Below are 18,515 nucleotides of genomic sequence, written 5' to 3' on the forward strand. Positions count from 1 at the left end.
TGGTGACTCTACTGTCACTACAATAGCATCCCCCTCTACTGTCCATATCCCACAGCTAACTTAACATTTACCATTGCACTGAGCTGTAGTATTTGTTTATTAACATTCATACAGCTGTGAAACCTATTTATTTTACTTACTTGCTGTGCTGTTTCGCTGTTCATTTGTTCAGGATTTTATCATACATGTCAAGCAATGAAATTTCAGCTCTGTCTGTCCGTGGCCTCTTCTGTCGTGGGTCCTCTTCCTCTGTGCGCACTGTCACGGTGTCCGTTTCCATCTTGTCCAGCTGTGTCTGTAACATTTCACGTAAACCCTTTTTCTTGTCTGCGTCGAAGTAGCGGTCCTTGTAACTAGCATCGAGCGTGGTGGCAACACAGTAAAGAGACTCAGAGAGAATACCACCGAATCGCTTGTTCACAGCCTCTAGTACTTGTGCAAGTTTTAATCCCACGGTCTGTCGGCAGTTTTGTTGAGCAGGCGTTTCAGTCCATGACAGAGGGTATCACGTCTGCTGCAGACGCAGTTGATGAGCTTATTTCTGGAGTCAGTTGTTCGAATGAAGCCAGGAGTGTGTTCATGCTTCAAACATGTTCTCAAATGCCATTGAAATGACAGCAGCGGTATGAGAACCAGCACATTCTTGAGCAATACGGCTTTCCTCAGTATGAAATCCTCGTCGACCCACTCTGCTGTCAGACTCATAATGCACATGGAGCTGACATCGCTGGTCCAAATGTCAGTCGTGAAGCTAATAGCAGTGACGTCCATAGCAAGTAGCTCATGGATGTGCGTTCAACAATAGTGCTCCGGTAGGGCAACATCTGAAAAATAGCGCCTACTTGGTAGTGTGTTCTGGGACACGAGATGCTCGACCAGTCGGCGAAAGCCAACATCACCCACGACAGAGAACGGTTGATTGTCAAGGGCAATGAATTCCATTATCTTGGCGTTAATGGATTTCACCCTTGGGTTGTCTGGCTGAAATATTCTTACTCATTCAAATGACTAATCGACTTGAACTGATTTAGTCGTTTGAAGTGTGTGCTTAGTTTTTTAATGCTTTCGTTGTAAGTAGTCGCTGAACGTCTGGGGGTGATGCACTTTCAAATTGAGTAATTAGGTTTGTGTTATTGAAAGATTTCACTTTCTCCCCTCTTCTGGAAATAATAGCAGCACAAACATTGAATATGGCCTTTTTTTATTTTTTATCTTCCTTCAAAATATATCCACACTGCAGATATTGTGGGCTAGGTTAGGAATGCTGTGTTGCACGTGTAGTGCTATTTTTCGTGGCATCATTAAGTCACCTACCTACGTTATATAGGTATGCACGTCAGCTTTGACATCGGTTTTGCACATCGGCGTTAAACTAGACATCGGGCCGATGCCGATGCCGGTATTGTTAGCTAATATCGTTCGATTCCAACATGCTTACTGATATTTCGTGCATCCCTAATATTTACAGACGACAAGTTCGTTAAGGCACATGAAAGTTCACATTCCAGAAAGCATTTCCGCCCCAAAGCATTTTGATTAAGTAGTAATGTGCGATATACGTCAATCTTCTTGAAACGGGTCACATAAAATATACATATATTTAACCCCTTATTTGTGGCACTAAAAAAATCTCCATATACTGTATACTTCCATGTATTTTTTCCCACTGGTACCGGGGGACCTTCAGACGAGTCTTGTGTAGCCCAGCAGGACTATATTTAGTTCTCCAGACATATGGTATGTTTATAAAGACATTTCATAAAATAAAGATTGTGTCCACCTGGCTAGCCCAAGGATTAGTTTTTCAAATAAAAAGCCGAAAGCATGCTTAAATCATAGGCTATACTTCAGACTGTAGTGTTATTTGTATGTGACTTTTCCAATGCTCTGCTTGCACTCTATCCCCGATGATGCGATAATGACACGATAAATCAAGATCTTAATCCAGTTTAGAAGCAATGCATTATGATCAACAGCTGAAAAAAACCCCAATACAAATAAATATTCATGAATTAAATGAAATCATGGGCAACAAAGCAAAGGAACCATTGTTCGTTTACCAGTATTATTTATTACACTAGTGTTTTTCAAAATAAATATATAGTAGAATATTTTAAAGAAACAAATACAATCTTTAAAGCCAGTAATGAAAAATTAAATTGCGCCAACTTTTAGTAAACATAAGGTGGTACAGTATATACAAAACCACTACTCACATGTACAAAATGCAGCAAATAATATCAAGTATTGTCCAGTTTCCCTTGAATTGAATGAACTTGAGGCATAGTCAGTCATAGACTCACAGACAGCAGGTGTAGGTCATGAATGGGGCCAGGACTTTTCCCCGACCATGTGACTAGGGAAAAATCCTGGCTCATGTTATAGGCTGCAAGTAGGGCCAATAGTTGTTTTTGTTGTCCTGGCCAGATCACATTGCCAGAAAAAATCCTAAACCTAGTCAGTTACTTCAGATCAGGTTCCAGTGTGTTAGTGAAAAGGAGCAGAAGACCTTGGTGTCTCTCTGCTGGTAAGAGTGAGCTGAGCATTCAGTGGATTTGGATCTTCATGAGTACCATTGATCGTGGGCCAGTATTCTGCTGTAACATACTGTAGATAGACTGAAACCCAAAGCGTGCTCGTTTGGAACCGAGTAAATACTAATCACCACCTCACCACTAACAATAACACTGAGGAAATGATGAGCCTCCCTTCTCCTGGGACAAGAGCATTCATCTTCTAACTGAATTAAACAGTGGTGGAGCTTATTCCACTGCATGATAAAACCTTTGTTAAAGCATCATTTAACGAGTAAACACATTCAGAGAGACACACAGCCACGCATTCCCAACCCCCCTTTCCACAAACATCTGAAAAAAAACACACAAAAACAAGACTTGACCATATCTTTCTCATCATTTTCAAAAATGTTAAGTAAAGTTTATTCATGGTAAAATAACTTAAAAGCCCATACTAGTATTATTGAATAAATAGCCTTTTGAAGGAGATCAGAGGGGTCACAGCTGCAGGATTTTGCCCGACTAGAACAACAATTTTGACAATGGCTGTGGTTTCTATTATTATAAGTCTGTAGCGTCTGTACTTTCAGTGCTGCCTCTATTTGCACTTATTTCAGTAGTCTGTAGTTTCAGTATTACTTTGTTTTGTCTTTTTGATCCACTACATAACGGTAAAGTACTGTATAGAAGAAGTGTGTTCAGTGCTAAACTATAGGCTATTCCTTAGTTAGCATAAAACCTAATACTTCAAACATAAAAAGTGCCACATGCAGAAAACTGCCTTGAGAAAAAACAAAAACATTCCTAATCTTTAAAAGACTCATTCGGTTAGTTGGAAGGTGTTCATTAAAATTCTCAGGTCCATCTCCACAGAGACCGCCATTTACACCAATCCGAAGGCTACACACACACAGCAATAGACCAATCCCCCGTCATCAACAGGCCAAACCCACAGAATGGTCATATCCGAGACTACTGGGTCCTGCCCAATCGTAGAATGAATGCCTATGGTGTGTCCTCCTCTTCTTCCCTTCCTCACTTCTTCCTAGAAGATCCGCTGGGCCTCTTGATCTGCCACAGGTGGTTGTGTATGGTCAGGGCATCCACGCTGACTGACACGGTCTTGGCGGGGATGCAGTTGAACTGCTTGCGGTCGGAGCTGTACTTGTAGAGCTTGTCGATCATCTTGCGGCTGATGCTGCGTGGCCCCATGCCGGTGAACTTGACAATCTCCTCTGTGTCGGGGGAGAAGGAGTAGATGGCTCGGAACTGGCAGCTACCGTCCCTGAACAGAATCATCAGGTGGTTGGCCTCACACCTCTCCAGCTCCTGGCATTGGAGAGACAGATGGAAGAAACAACCATTAGTAACCATGGGAAGAAGAACATCAAACTCTACAGTGGGAATCAGAGGGATATATAAAAAAAACAGGATAACCAAGTTAGCTGTAAATAAATACTGATGTTCTGGTTCATACTTGAACAAATTGGTTGTTGAATCAATTATACCATGTCAATTTCAAGCTGATCTTTCTAAAATACATTTTTCCTCAAAATATTTAGGCCAGACATTCTGATGTTTTTATTGACTCAGACTGTTTTCTCTTTTACTGTATATAACTTCTTGACACTAGTAATGAGGACAATTAATTGGCTATAGTAAAATCTTTCTAGACTCTTTCTAGAACTAAAATAATATTGACTCACCTCAAATAATTTTCACAGGTAATGAGGAAAATTTATTGTCTATACTGAAATTGCAGAGGCCTTCTGCACTGAACAAAATATAAAAGCAACTATTTTTTACTGAGTTACAGTTCATATACAGAAATCAGACAATTGAAATAAATTCCTTAGGCCCTAATCTATGGATTTCACATGACTGGGAATACAGATATGCATCTGTTGATCACAGATACCTTAAAAGAAATGGGCCTCAGGATCTCGTCACGATAAAATGCAATTGTGTTAGTTGTCCGTAGCTTATGCCTGCCCATATCATAACCCCAACGCCACCATAGGGGACTCTGTTCACAAAGCTGACATCAGCAAACCGCTCACCCACACGACGCCATCTGCCCAGTACAGTTGAAACAGGGATTCATCCGTGAAGAGCACACTTCTCCAGAGTGCCAGTGGCCATCGAAGGTCAGCATTTTCCCACTGAAGTTGGTTATGATGCAGTCAGGTCAAGACCTTGAGAAAGACGAGCACGCGCATGAGCTTCCCTGAGACAGTTTCTGACAGTTTGTGCAGAGTGACCAAAAGTATGTGGACACCTGCTCGTCAAACATCTCATTCCAAAATCATGGGCATTCATATGGAGTTTGTCCCCCCTTTGCTGCTATAACAGCCCCCACCCTTCTGCGAAGGCTTTCCACTAGATGTTGGAACATTACTGTGGGGACTTGCTTCCACTCAGCCACAACAGCATTATTGAGGTAGCGCACTGATGTTCGGCGATTAGGCCTGGCTCGCAGTCGGCGTTTCAATTAATCCCAAAGGTGTTCGATGGAGTTGAGGTCAGGGCTGTGTGCAGGCCAGTCAAGTTCTTCCACAAAGATCTCGAAAAAACATTTCTGTACGGACCTCGCTTTGTGCACAAGGGCATTGTCATGCGGAAACAGGAAAGGGCCTTCCGCAAATTAGTCACAAAGTTGGAAGCACAGAATCGTCTAGAAAGTCATTACATGCTGTAACGTTAACATTTCCTCACACTGGAACTAAGTGGCCTAGCCCGAACCATGAAAAAACAAACTTTACAGTTGGCACTATGCATTCTGACAGTTTGTGCAGAAATTCTTGGTTGTGCAAACCCACAGTTTCATCAGCTGTCCGGGTGGGTGGTCCCAGATGATTCCTCAGGTGAAGAACCCGGATGTGGAAGTCCTGGGCTGGCGTGGTTACGCGTGGTCTGCAGTTGTGAGTTCGGTTGGACGTACTGCCAAATTCTCCAAAACAACGTTGGAGGCGGATTATGGTCGAGAAATGAACATTCAATTCTCTGGCAACAGCTCTGGTGGACATTCCTGCAGTCGCAAGCCAATTGCACATTCCCTCAAAACTTGAGACATCTGTGGCATTGTGTTGTGTGACAAAACTGCACAATTTAGAGTGGCTTTTTATTGCCCCCAGCACAAGGTGCACCTGTGTAACGATAATGCTGTTCAATCAGCTTATTGATATGCCACACCTGTCAGGTGGATGGATTATCTTGGCAAAGGAGAAATGCACACTAACAGGGATGTAAACATATTTGTGCTTATGGAACATTTCTGGGATATTTTATTTCAGCTCATTTTTAAAATGTATTTAACCTTTACTTAACTAGGCAATGACGGCCTACCCCGGCCAAACCTGGACGACGCTGGGCCAATTGTGCACCGCCCTATGGGACTCCCGATCACGGCCAGTTGTGATACAGCCCGGGATCGAACCCGGGTCTGTCGTGACGCCTCTAGGACTGCGATACAGTGACTTAGACCGCTGCGCCACTCGGTCCCCAAAACATGGGACCAACACTTTACATGTTGCATTGATATTTTTGGCTACAGTAAAATCATGGAGGCCTTCTCGTACTACCATACTATGGATGGACTGACCTCTAGGATGGTGTTCTTCTGGGCTTCGTTGACCTTGCCAGCCAGGCAGCAGTGGGTGATGGCATTGTGGATTATCGGCTTGTTGGACTTGGAAACACACTCCTTAAACAGCTTGGGACCTGCAACGAGGACAGAAACCATAATGCTCACCATTGTACTCTGGTGTGTATGTAATACTCACCATTAGGGATGTGACAAATGAAACATTTTGCTCAATGTTTAAAAAGCCATTTTCCGTTAAAGCGATAACAAAACAATCATTAAATTCCACGTCAATTTACAATGCAGAATAATGGTCCTATTACGTATGTATGACTGCTAGGGCCGGGCAATGAAGTTATATCTACTACAGTCATCTACCCTTAAAAGAGCCTCGGCTACAGCATGTTTGTTTGTCTGTAACATGCTGACCAGACACCATCGGGTGCATGTTGATTTTGTCTCCCCACACCAGACGTAATTAGGACACGCAGGTTGAAATATCAAAACAAACTCTGAACCATTTATATTATTGTGGGGACAGGTCGAAAAGCATTAAACATTTAGGGCAATTTAGCTAGCTTGCTGTTGCTAGTTCATTTGTCCTGGGATGTAATCATTGGGTTGTTATTTTACAATGCACACGGTCCTCTACGCTGACAATTAATCCACAGACAAAACAGTAAACTGAATTTGTTTCTAGTAATTTCTCCTCCTTCCTTCAGGCTTCTTCTTCGTACTTTATATGGCGGTTGGCAACCAACTTTAAGGTGTACCACAACTGAATGGATTCTGGACCTCAGTTCTTCTTTTAATCACCCACGTGAGTATATGCTCCTAAAAAAACAATGAGGAGATGGGAGAGGCAGGACTTGCAGCGCGTTGAGCATCACAAATAGAACCAACTTCTGCAAACGCTCGCGAGCAGTGTGGGTGCAATGATTGAATAACATGTATGTGTACATTTATTTTGAAACCCTCGCACACGTGACGCGTCCGGTCAGCATGTAAGGGCACACTACGGCTTTTTAATAAATGCAGACACAAAACCTTCTCTGGAGATAGTTTCGAAGCGCCACTGAACGGTAATTTTACTTGTCTGTCAAGGAATGCTGCTTCTAAAGTAGGACTAATCACTAAGTGACCAGAACTGTCAGTCAAATAACCTTGCTTGCCTACTGCGTGCAGACCACTCTGTCCTGAAAAAGTACTTTAAATTGATTGGGGACGTATTTGTGGAGGAATATAACCATTTTTATGGGTGATTTGTGATGTTTTATTGGTGCTTACCATGACTGTGTATTTTTGTGTGTGTGTGTGCGTGTGCGTGTGTGTGCATGTACAGTTGAAGTCAGAAGTTTACATACACCTTAGCCAAATACATTTAAACTCAGTTTTTCACAATTCCTAACATTTAATCCGTAAAAAAATCCCTGGTAGCGTTGCCTTTAAATTGTTTAACTTGGGTCAAGCGTGTCGGGTAGCCTTCCACAAGCTTCCCACAATAAATTCGGTGAATTTTGGCCCATTCCTCCTGACAGAACTGGTGTAACTGAGTCAGGTTTGTCAGCCTCCTTCCTCACACACTTTTCAAAATTCACTCAACTTATTGTGGGAAGCTTGTGGAAGGCTCCCTGAAACTTTGACCCAAGTTAAACAATTTAAATGCAATGCTACCAAATACTAATTGAGTGTATGTAAACTTCTGACCCACTGGGAATGTGATGAAAGAAATCAAATCTGAAATAAGTCACTCTACTATTATTCTGATATTTCACATTCTTAAAATAAAGTGGTGATCCTAACTGACCTAAGACAGGGAATTTTTACTCTGATTAAATGTCAGGAATTGTGAAAAACTGAGTTTAAATGTATTTGGCTGAAGTGTATGTAAACTTCCGACTTCAACTGTATGTACAGTCGTGGCCAAAAGTGAGAATGACACAAATATTAATTTTCACAAAGTCTGCTGCCTCAGTTTGTATGATGGCAATTAGCATATACTCCAGAATGTTATGAAGAGTGATCAGATTAATTGCAAAGTCCCTCTTTGCCATGCAAATGAACTGAATGCCAAAGCCCAGCCACAAAAGGACCAGCTGACATCATGTCAGTGATTCTCTCGTTAACACAGGTGTGAGTGTTGACGAGGACAAGGCTGGAGATCACTCTGTCATGCTGATTGAGTTTGAATAACAGACTGGAAGCTTCAAAAGGAGGGTGGTGCTTGGAATCATTGTTCTTCCTCTGTCAACCATGTTTGCCTGCAAGGAAACACGTGCCGTCATTGCTTTGCACAAAAAGAGCTTCACAGGCAAGGATATTGCTGCCAGTAAGATTATACCTAAATCAACAATTTATCGGATCATCAAGAACTTCAAGGAGAGCGGTTCAATTGTTATGAAGAAGGCTTCAGGGCGCCCAAGAAAGTCCAGCAAGCGCCAGGACCGTCTCCTAAAGTTGATTCAGCTGCGGGATCGGGGCACCACCAGTACAGAGCTTGCTCAGGAATGGCAACAGGCAGGTGTGAGGAGAAGACTTTTGGAGGATGGCCTGGTGTCAAGAAGGGCAGCAAAGAAGCCACTTCTCTCCAGGAAAAACATCAAGGACAGACTGATATTCTGCAAAAGGTCATTTTCTCTGATGAATCCCTTTTCCGATTGTTTGGGGCATCCGGAAAAAAGCTTGTCCGGAGAAGACAAGGGTGAGCGCTACCATCAGTCCTGTGTCATGCTAACAGTAAAGCATCCTGAGACCATTCATGTGTGGGGTTGCTTCTCAGCCAAGGGAGTGGGCTCACTCACAATTGTGTGGGGTTGCTTCTCTTTTTTTAAAATTATACATTTTACCCCTTTTTCTCCCCAATTTCGTGTTTAGCTACTATCTTGTCTCATCGCTACAACTCCCGTACGGGCTCGGGAGAGACGAAGGTTGAAAGTCATGCGTCCTCCGATACACAACCCAACCAAGCACTGCTTCTTAACACAGCGCCATCCAACCCGGAAGCCAGCAGCACCAATGTGTCGGAGGAAACACCGTGCACCTGGCAACCTTGGTTAGCGCGCACTGCGCCCGGCCCGCCACAGGAGTCGCTGGTGCGCGATGAGACAAGGATTTCCCTACCGGCCAAACCCTCCCTAACCCGGAAGACACTAGGCCAATTGTGCATAGCCCCACAGAACTCCCCGGTCGCGGCCGGTTACGACAGAGCCTGGGCGCGAACCCAGAGTCTCTGGTGGCACAGCCCTTAACCACTGCGCCACCCGGGAGGCCCTGGGGTTGCTTCTCAGCCAAGGGAGTGGGCTCACTCACCGTTTTGACTAAGAACACAGCCATGAATAAAGAATAGTACCAACACATCCTCCGAGAGCAACTTCTCCCAACCATCCAGGAACAGTTTGGTGATGAACAATGCCTTTTCCAGCATGATGGAGCACCTTGCCATAAGGCAAAAGTGATAACTAAGTGGCTCGGGGAACAAAACATTGATATTTTGGGCCCAGACCTTTGTTCCATTGAGAACTTTTGGCCAATCCTCAAGAGGCGGGTGGACAAACAAAAACCCACACATTTTGACAAACTCCAAGCATTGATTATGCAAGAATGGGCTGACATCAGATGTGGGCCAGAAGTTAATTGACAGCATGCCAGGGCGGATTGCAGAAGTCTTGAAAAAGAAGGGTCAACACTGCAAATATTGACTCTATGCATAAACTTCATGTAATTGTCAATAAAAGCCTTTGACACTTATGAAATGCTTGTAATCATACTTCAGTATTCCATAGTAACATCTGACAAAATATCTGAAGACACTGAAGCAGCAAACTTTGTGGAAATGAATATTTGTGTCATTCTCAAAACATTTGGCCATGACTGTATGTATGTATGTACAGTGGGGCAAAAAAGTATTTAGTCAGCCACCAATTGTGCAAGTTCTCCCACTTAAAAAGATGAGAGAGGCCTGTAATGTTCATCATAGGTACACTTAGTAGGATAAGTCTTCACAAGGTACACATCATAGGTACACTTAGTACACTTCACATAGTAGGATTTTTAATGAATTTATTTGCAAATTATGGTGGAAAATAAGTATTTGGTCAATAACAAAAGTTTACCTCAATACTTTGTTATATACCCTTTGTTGGCAATGACAGAGGTCAAACTTTTTCTGTAAGTCTTCACAAGGTTTTCACACACTGTTGCTGGTATTTTGGCCCATTTCTCCATGCAGATCTCCTCTAGAGCAGTCATGTTTTGGGGCTATTGCTGGGCAACACAGACTTTCAACTCCCTCCAAAGAGGTTCTATGGGGTTGAGATCTGGAGACTGGCTAGGCCACTCCAGGACCTTGAAATGCTTCTTACGAAGCCACTCCTTCGTTGCCCAGGCGGTGTGTTTGGGATCATTGTCATGCTGAAAGACCCAGCCACATTTCATCTTCAATGTCCTTGCTGATGGAAGGAGGTTTTCACTCAAAATCTCACGATACATGGCCCCATTCATTCTTTCCTTTACACAGATCAGTTGTCCTGGTCCCTTTGCAGAAAAACAGCCCCAAAGCATGATGTTTCCACCCCATGCTTCACAGTAGGTATGGTGTTCTTTGGATGCAACTCAGCATTCTTTGTCCTCCAAACACGACGAGTTGAGTTTTTACCAAAAAGTAATATTTTGGCTTCATCTGACCATATGACATTCTCCCAATCTTCTTCTGGACCATGCAAATGCTATCTAGCAAACTTCAGATGGGCCTGGACATGTACTGGCTTAAGCAGGGGGACACGTCTGGCACTGCAGGATTTGAGTCCCTGGCGGCGTAGTGTGTTACTGATGGTAGGCTTTGTTACTTTGGTCCCAACTCTCTGCAGGTCATTCACTAGGTCCCCCCGTGTGGTTCTGGGATTTTTGCTCACCGTTCTTGTGATCATTTTGACCCCACGGGGTGAGATCTTGCGCGGAGCCCCAGATCGAGGGAGATTATCAGTGGTCTTGTATGTCTTCCATTTCCTAATAATTGCTCCCACAGTTGATTTCTTCAAACCAAGCTGCTTACCTATTGCAGATTCAGTCTTCCCAGCCTGGTGCAGGTCTATAATTTTGTTTCTGGTGTCCTTTGACAGCTCTTTGGTCTTGGCCATAGTGGAGTTTGGCGTGTGACTGTTTGAGGTTGTGGACAGGTGTCTTTTATACTGATAACAACTTCAAACAGGTGCTATTAATACAGGTAACGAGTGGAGGACAGAGGAGCCTCTTAAAGAAGAAGTTACAGGTCTGTGAGAGCCAGAAATCTTGCTTGTTTGTAGGTGACCAAATACTTATTTTCCACCATATTTTGCAAATAAATTAATTAAAAATCCTACAATGTGATTTTCTGGATTTTTTTTCTTCTAATTTTGTCTGTCATAGTTGAAGTGTACCTATGATGAAAATTACAGGCCTCTCTCATCTTTTTAAGTGGGAGAACTTGCACAATTGGTGGCTGACTAAATACTTTTTTGCCCCACTGTATGTGTATATGTGTACAGTATCATTCAAACGTTTTGGGTCACTTAGAAATGTCCTCGTTTTTGAAAGAAAAGCACATTTTTTGTCCATTAAAATAACATCAAATTGATCAGAAATACAGTGTAGACATTAATGTTGTAAATGACTGGAAATGGACTGGAAATGGAAGATTTCTAATGTAATATCTACATAGACGATTATCACTCCTGTGTTTCAATGGCACATTGTGTTAGCTAATCCAAGTTTATCATTTTAAAAGTCTAATTGATCATTAGAAAACCCTTTTGCAATTATGTTAGAACAGATGAAAACTGTTGTTCTGATTAAAGAAGCAATAAAACTGGCCTTTAAAGTACCTGCAAAACACCAGTTTCAACTTTAACAGTGAAGAGGCGACTCCGGGATGCTGGCCTTCTAGGCAGAGTTGCAAAGAAAAAGTTGTTCAGCTGTGCTAACAATTGCAAAAGGGTTTTCTAATGATCAATTAGCCTTTCAAAAATTATAAACTTGGATTAGCTCACTCAACGTGTCTTTGGATCACAGGAGTGATGGTTGCTGATAAATGGGCTTCTGTAGATATTCCATTAAGAATTAGCCGTTTCCAGCTACAATAGTCATTAATGTCATTTACAACATTAACAATGTCTACACTGTATTTCGGATCAATTTGATGTCATTTTAATGCACAAAAAAATGTGCTTTTCTTTCAAAAAGAAGGTCATTTCTAAGTGACTCCAAACTTTTGAACGGTTGTGTATATTTATATTGTAATATACAGGGCGCATTTGGAAAAGAGTCCTATGTCTCAATAGGTCCTCCCATGTTAAAATAAAAGATTCAGTATTTTGAACAGAGGAGACTGATTAGTTGCTGTACTTCCGAGAACACAAACACTTGCATCTATTATAGCGTGCGAGGGACGGAGAGAGTGGGGAGTGGCACAGTATGGGCATGTTGGTCACCAGGCAGAGACAGTCAGAACTTTGCACTAGGCCTATCTATCTGCAATCAAAAGTATGGGCATGTTGGTCACCAGGCAGAGACAGTCAGAAGGCACTAGGCCTATCTATCTGCAATCAAAAGTATGGGCATGTTGGTCACCAGGCAGAGACAGTCAGAAGGCACTAGGCCTATCTATCTGCAATCAAAAGTATGGGCATGTTGGTCACCAGGCAGAGACAGTCAGAAGGCACTAGGCCTATCTATCTGCAATCAAAAGTATGGGCATGTTGGTCACCAGGCAGAGACAGTCAGAAGGCACTAGGCCTATCTATCTGCAATCAAAAGTATGGGCATGTTGGTCACCAGGCAGAGACAGTCAGAACTTTGCACTAGGCCTATCTATCTGCAATCAAAAGTATGGGCATGTTGGTCACCAGGCAGAGACAGTCAGAACTTTGCACTAGGCCTATCTATCTGCAATCAAAAGTATGGGCATGTTGGTCACCAGGCAGAGACAGTCAGAACTTTGCACTAGGCCTATCTATCTGCAATCAAAAGTATGGGCATGTTGGTCACCAGGCAGAGACAGTCAGAACTTTGCACTAGGCCTATCTATCTGCAATCAAAAGTATGGGCATGTTGGTCACCAGGCAGAGACAGTCAGAACTTTGCACTAGGCCTATCTATCTGCAATCAAAAGTATGGGCATGTTGGTCACCAGGCAGAGACAGTCAGAACTTTGCACTAGGCCTATCTATCTGCAATCAAAAGTATGGGCATGTTGGTCACCAGGCAGAGACAGTCAGAACTTTGCACTAGGCCTATCTATCTGCAATCAAAAGTATGGGCATGTTGGTCACCAGGCAGAGACAGTCAGAACCATACACTAGGCCTATCTATCTGCAATCAAAAGTATGGGCATGTTGGTCACCAGGCAGAGACAGTCAGAACTTTGCACTAGGCCTATCTATCTGCAATCAAAAGTATGGGCATGTTGGTCACCAGGCAGAGACAGTCAGAAGGCACTAGGCCTATCTATCTGCAATCAAAAGTATGGGCATGTTGGTCACCAGGCAGAGACAGTCAGAAGGCACTAGGCCTATCTATCTGCAATCAAAAGTATGGGCATGTTGGTCACCAGGCAGAGACAGTCAGAACCATACACTAGGCCTATCTATCTGCAATCAAAAGTATGGGCATGTTGGTCACCAGGCAGAGACAGTCAGAAATTTGCACTAGGCCTATCTATCTGCAATCAAAAGTATGGGCATGTTGGTCACCAGGCAGAGACAGTCAGAAGGCACTAGGCCTATCTATCTGCAATCAAAAGTATGGGCATGTTGGTCACCAGGCAGAGACAGTCAGAACTTTGCACTAGGCCTATCTATCTGCAATCAAAAGTATGGGCATGTTGGTCACCTGGCAGAGACAGTCAGAAGGCACTAGGCCTATCTATCTGCAATCAAAAGTATGGGCATGTTGGTCACCAGGCAGAGACAGTCAGAACCATACACTAGGCCTATCTATCTGCAATCAAAAGTATGGGCATGTTGGTCACCAGGCAGAGACAGTCAGAACTTTGCACTAGGCCTATCTATCTGCAATCAAAAGTATGGGCATGTTGGTCACCAGGCAGAGACAGTCAGAAGGCACTAGGCCTATCTATCTGCAATCAAAAGTATGGGCATGTTGGTCACCAGGCAGAGACAGTCAGAAGGCACTAGGCCTATCTATCTGCAATCAAAAGTATGGGCATGTTGGTCACCAGGCAGAGACAGTCAGAACCATACACTAGGCCTATCTATCTGCAATCAAAAGTATGGGCATGTTGGTCACCAGGCAGAGACAGTCAGAAATTTGCACTAGGCCTATCTATCTGCAATCAAAAGTATGGGCATGTTGGTCACCAGGCAGAGACAGTCAGAAGGCACTAGGCCTATCTATCTGCAATCAAAAGTATGGGCATGTTGGTCACCAGGCAGAGACAGTCAGAACTTTGCACTAGGCCTATCTATCTGCAATCAAAAGTATGGGCATGTTGGTCACCTGGCAGAGACAGTCAGAAGGCACTAGGCCTATCTATCTGCAATCAAAAGTATGGGCATGTTGGTCACCAGGCAGAGACAGTCAGAACCATACACTAGGCCTATCTATCTGCAATCAAAAGCTGTATCTCGCAATGGAATGTTGTATTTCGCAATGTCTTGGAACTTTAGTATAGCAGGGCCTATCATCAATGAATAGGCTAGAATATTCCACACGCAACAGAGTGAAGACACATTCGCATCATTAGTGAAAAGTAATCGAGCCCAGCTACAATGTGATTAAAATGTTGTGATTTTCTTTTCTTTTTGTTAGGATCCCAATTTTGTTTAAATTTAAAACATTCACACACCTACTCACCATTGTACTCAGGTGTGTGTGGGTGCATGTTTAATACTCACCATTGTACTCTACTGTAGATGTGATGGAGGAGGCTGTAGAGCCATTCTCCCAGTCTCTCTCCATGTTCCTACTGGAGTTCATGCTTAGAAGAGGGAACGACTCCACCGACCCACGCCTGGAACACACACACACACACACACACAGTTAACAGGGTGTCTGTCTGACACATAATCACACAAACAACCACACGCACCCAACCCTGCACATACGCCGCACACACACCTCTGTGGTTTGGCTCCTCCAAAAGTGACACTCACTGTCTCGGTGGCCAAGGAGAGAGTGGAGCCTGATTGGAAACAGTGGCGAATGTCCTCTGGAAGTCAACGAGACAAGAGTTAATCAATACCATAGAACAAGAAGCTTTGGATAAAAATGTCTGCTTCATGGCATATATTATTATTATTGTAAATACACTGTATGTCTGTGTGCACCAAATAAAAACAGACACTGAACACTCATTTCACTGGTATTCATTAACCATCCACATACAAGCAGCATAGGAAGATAACCTTTATTAGGGATGGGCATTTGAAAGAATGTCTGCTCGAGTATGCAAACATGTTTTGGTACTGAAGTACTGGCATGTTCATGTAAAACAGGTCTAAAGACAAAATATTTGTCGTATGCAAGTCTTTCCAATTACTGTTTGTTCTGATACACAGCTGAAAACCAAACTGAACATATTTTCACTGCACTTGACATACTTCAAACAATCAAAATGTCTTCCGTAACCTGGTTAGTGGTTATAACGTAATCTACTCAATAGATGCATTTGTAAATTTAGAGTACATGTATTTAATTATTAGCAAACGAATACAAACCTTTCCCAATTCTTGACCATCACTCACACCCAGGGTTGGGGTGTAACAGATTACATGTAATCCATTACAAGGGATAAATAAAAAAACGGTAACTGTAATCGGTTTCAAGCTAAAATATTGTAATCAGATTACAGATACTTTTGAAAAGCTAGATGATTACTTGTAGGATTACTTTTGAATTCAGAAAGGATATTGGCGCAAAAAAACTTTGACACTTCTCTTTTTTGTCAATGACATTCAAATCAGCATTGAAAAAAGTTGCAAGTTTAAGTTTGTTCCACCCGAGCAAGTCTGACCATAAATCAGAGAACACTATGATGACACACCAAATGTGTTTGATGGTTCCCGGGAAAAGAGCAGGAATAGGCTTTTGTAGGCTACAGTCTAAGCTATTTCTTCCAATGGTGCGACTGCTGTCAGGGTGACAGCAGTGGTGTAGTCTACGGTGATATGGATATCACTTATTATTGACATCTACATAGGGCATTAATGTGAATCACACTGCTGCTCTCTCATTTAGCTATTTGAGCCTTATGGATTGTGGTTGTTATGGATGGCTGTTCAGAAATCTAAATGTGTATTTGAACCCAATAATGGTTTAAGTTTAAGCTGCCTATCAATCATTGTTTTTGAAACCATTAGACAGCCATTGAAAAATGCGCTCTTGCAACAACTGAATTGTGCGGATCCCAGCCTGTGGAATAAAAGTGGGGATTTTATTGCTCAATCTAACTTAAAAAAGACCAAGATCCAAATCAAATTTTATTGGTCACATACACATGGTTAAAAGATGTTAATACGAGTGTAGCGAAATGCTTGTGCTTCTAGTTCCGACCATGCAGTAATATCTAACAAGTAATCTAACAATTTCACAAAAACTACCTTATACACTGTCATGACGTTGGCTTGGGGGGTAGGTTTATGACAGTCATAAATACCTCTTCCCCCCTTTTTTCCTCTCTCTACCCTACTGAGGTTACATTTGCAAAACCCTTGGTTAACATAGAGATTCTGGGAACATCAGTAGGTGGGGGGAAATTAACTGTATTGTGGTAATCCGAACAATTTGACATGGTGGTACTTAATGAATATGATGTCAGTTCGGGTTGTCATCTGAGACATTCTCATCAATGATAAGATGACAAACTCTACAGTGGAAAGTTATCGGATTCACATGGAATTGTTGTTACATTTAAATGTTTGAATATTAAATGATTCGTGATGGGATGAAATGTGATTTTAGCTTCTAAAATGTGAGATGTGGGTTTTCATAAGATAGGGCTGCTCAATCAGTGGCCCGCCCCTGTGAAGGGACATGGGCTATAAAACTTTTCAAACACCCTCCTCTCCCTTCCTATATAAGCCCTTGACGACAATACAACTTCCTGTTCCGATGATGTGAGGACGACGGTCCAATGTCAGAATGGTTCAGATAATAACTACAGAACGAAGCCAACATCAGCGTGAGCTTGGTTGCGAATGGTATGAATTTTTAACTCTTATTCACTACAGAAGTGATACCTCCTAGCCGTTGAGTTAGCAACCGCAGATGCAACGAGGGTTAGGAAGGAACACAGCTTTCCATCTACCACCAACCTACCGAAGCGCAGCTCAGAGTACATATTTATTGCATTTTCCTTATCCAAATAATAACAAGTAATTTAGAATGCATCAGATACTGTATTTATGATAGCACAGCTTCTCCCTGTGTCCCTCAGTCTTCCCGCTCTTTCACTCAAACCCAGCCCTTTTCCTTTGTGTAACAAGCTGTCATATCTGTTCCGCCCGCTAGGGACGTTTTCCTTTATGACGTAATTTGTAATCAAGTTATGATTTAAGTATGTGTATGTGTAATTCTGTGTGATTAGTTAGGTATTTAGTAAATAAATAATTAAACCCAATTTTGTACTGCTGATTCAAATTGTTAGCCAGGGTTCGTGCAGATAACCAAGAATTGACAACTTTCAGATGAGTCTGAATTAAGATGAGGATTGATATCGACTGCTATTGACGTAAAATATTACTAGGTCTTTAAGAGTTTATTCAGAAGATAACAGCTCTATAAATATTATTTTGTGATGCCCGACTCTCTAGTTAATTACATTTACATGATTAGCTCAATCAGGTGATATGAATTACGGAGAAATTGTTTTATAGAATAGCATGTCATATCACTTAATCCGGCATAGCCAAAGACACGACAGCACACACAAGTGTAAAGGAATGAATAAGAATATGTACATATAAATATATGGGTTAGCGATGGCCGAACGGCATAGGCAAGATGCAGTAGATGGTATAGAGTACGCGATGCGCGAAGAAACCAGGTGGCTGTACAGACTCTAGCGTATCCCGAGTGAGCCATGTTTCGTGAAGAATGTTACCATCTCTGATGTCTCTCTGGAAGGAAACCCTTGCTCGGATTTCGTCTACCTTGTTGTCAAGAGACTGGACATTGGCGAGTATTATACTCGGGAGCGGTGGGCGACGTCTATGGAGCCTGACCAGAAGACTGCTCCGTCTGCGACACCGTTGTTTTGGGTCGCCTGCTGGGGTCCGATTCATTGTCCTGGGTGGTGGACCAAACAGAGAATCCGCTTCGGGAAAGTCGTATTCCTGGTCGTATTGTTGGTAAGTTGACGTTGCTCTTATATCCAATAGTTCCTCCCGGCTGTATGTAATAACACTTGAGATTTCCTGGGGTAA

General features: G+C 42.6%; 1 protein-coding gene across 6 annotated transcripts in view; it reads right to left on the minus strand.

Moving 5' to 3' along the window:
• Positions 1–2,054: 2,054 nt before the first annotated feature.
• Positions 2,055–18,515, minus strand: part of LOC112219707 (calmodulin-regulated spectrin-associated protein 1-B) — a 131,969-nt gene continuing 115,508 nt past the window's right edge. For 3 of the 6 annotated variants that reach the window (XM_024381214.2, XM_024381213.2, XM_024381212.2), the window contains 4 exons: positions 15,211–15,301; positions 14,988–15,103; positions 6,118–6,236; positions 2,055–3,845 (listed from right to left, as the gene is read on the minus strand). In XM_024381214.2, coding sequence (XP_024236982.1) covers positions 3,552–3,845; positions 6,118–6,236; positions 14,988–15,103; positions 15,211–15,301 — 620 coding nt within the window. In that variant the 3' untranslated portion in view covers positions 2,055–3,551. Of the gene's footprint in view, positions 3,846–4,652; positions 4,712–6,117; positions 6,237–14,987; positions 15,104–15,210; positions 15,302–18,515 lie in introns of those variants that run through there. The other 3 variants (XR_006079433.1, XR_006079432.1, XM_024381215.2) reach the window with 2 other exon arrangements.

Source organism: Oncorhynchus tshawytscha, linkage group LG20, assembly GCF_018296145.1.
Source record: "Oncorhynchus tshawytscha isolate Ot180627B linkage group LG20, Otsh_v2.0, whole genome shotgun sequence".
Lineage (NCBI taxonomy): Eukaryota > Metazoa > Chordata > Actinopteri > Salmoniformes > Salmonidae > Oncorhynchus > Oncorhynchus tshawytscha.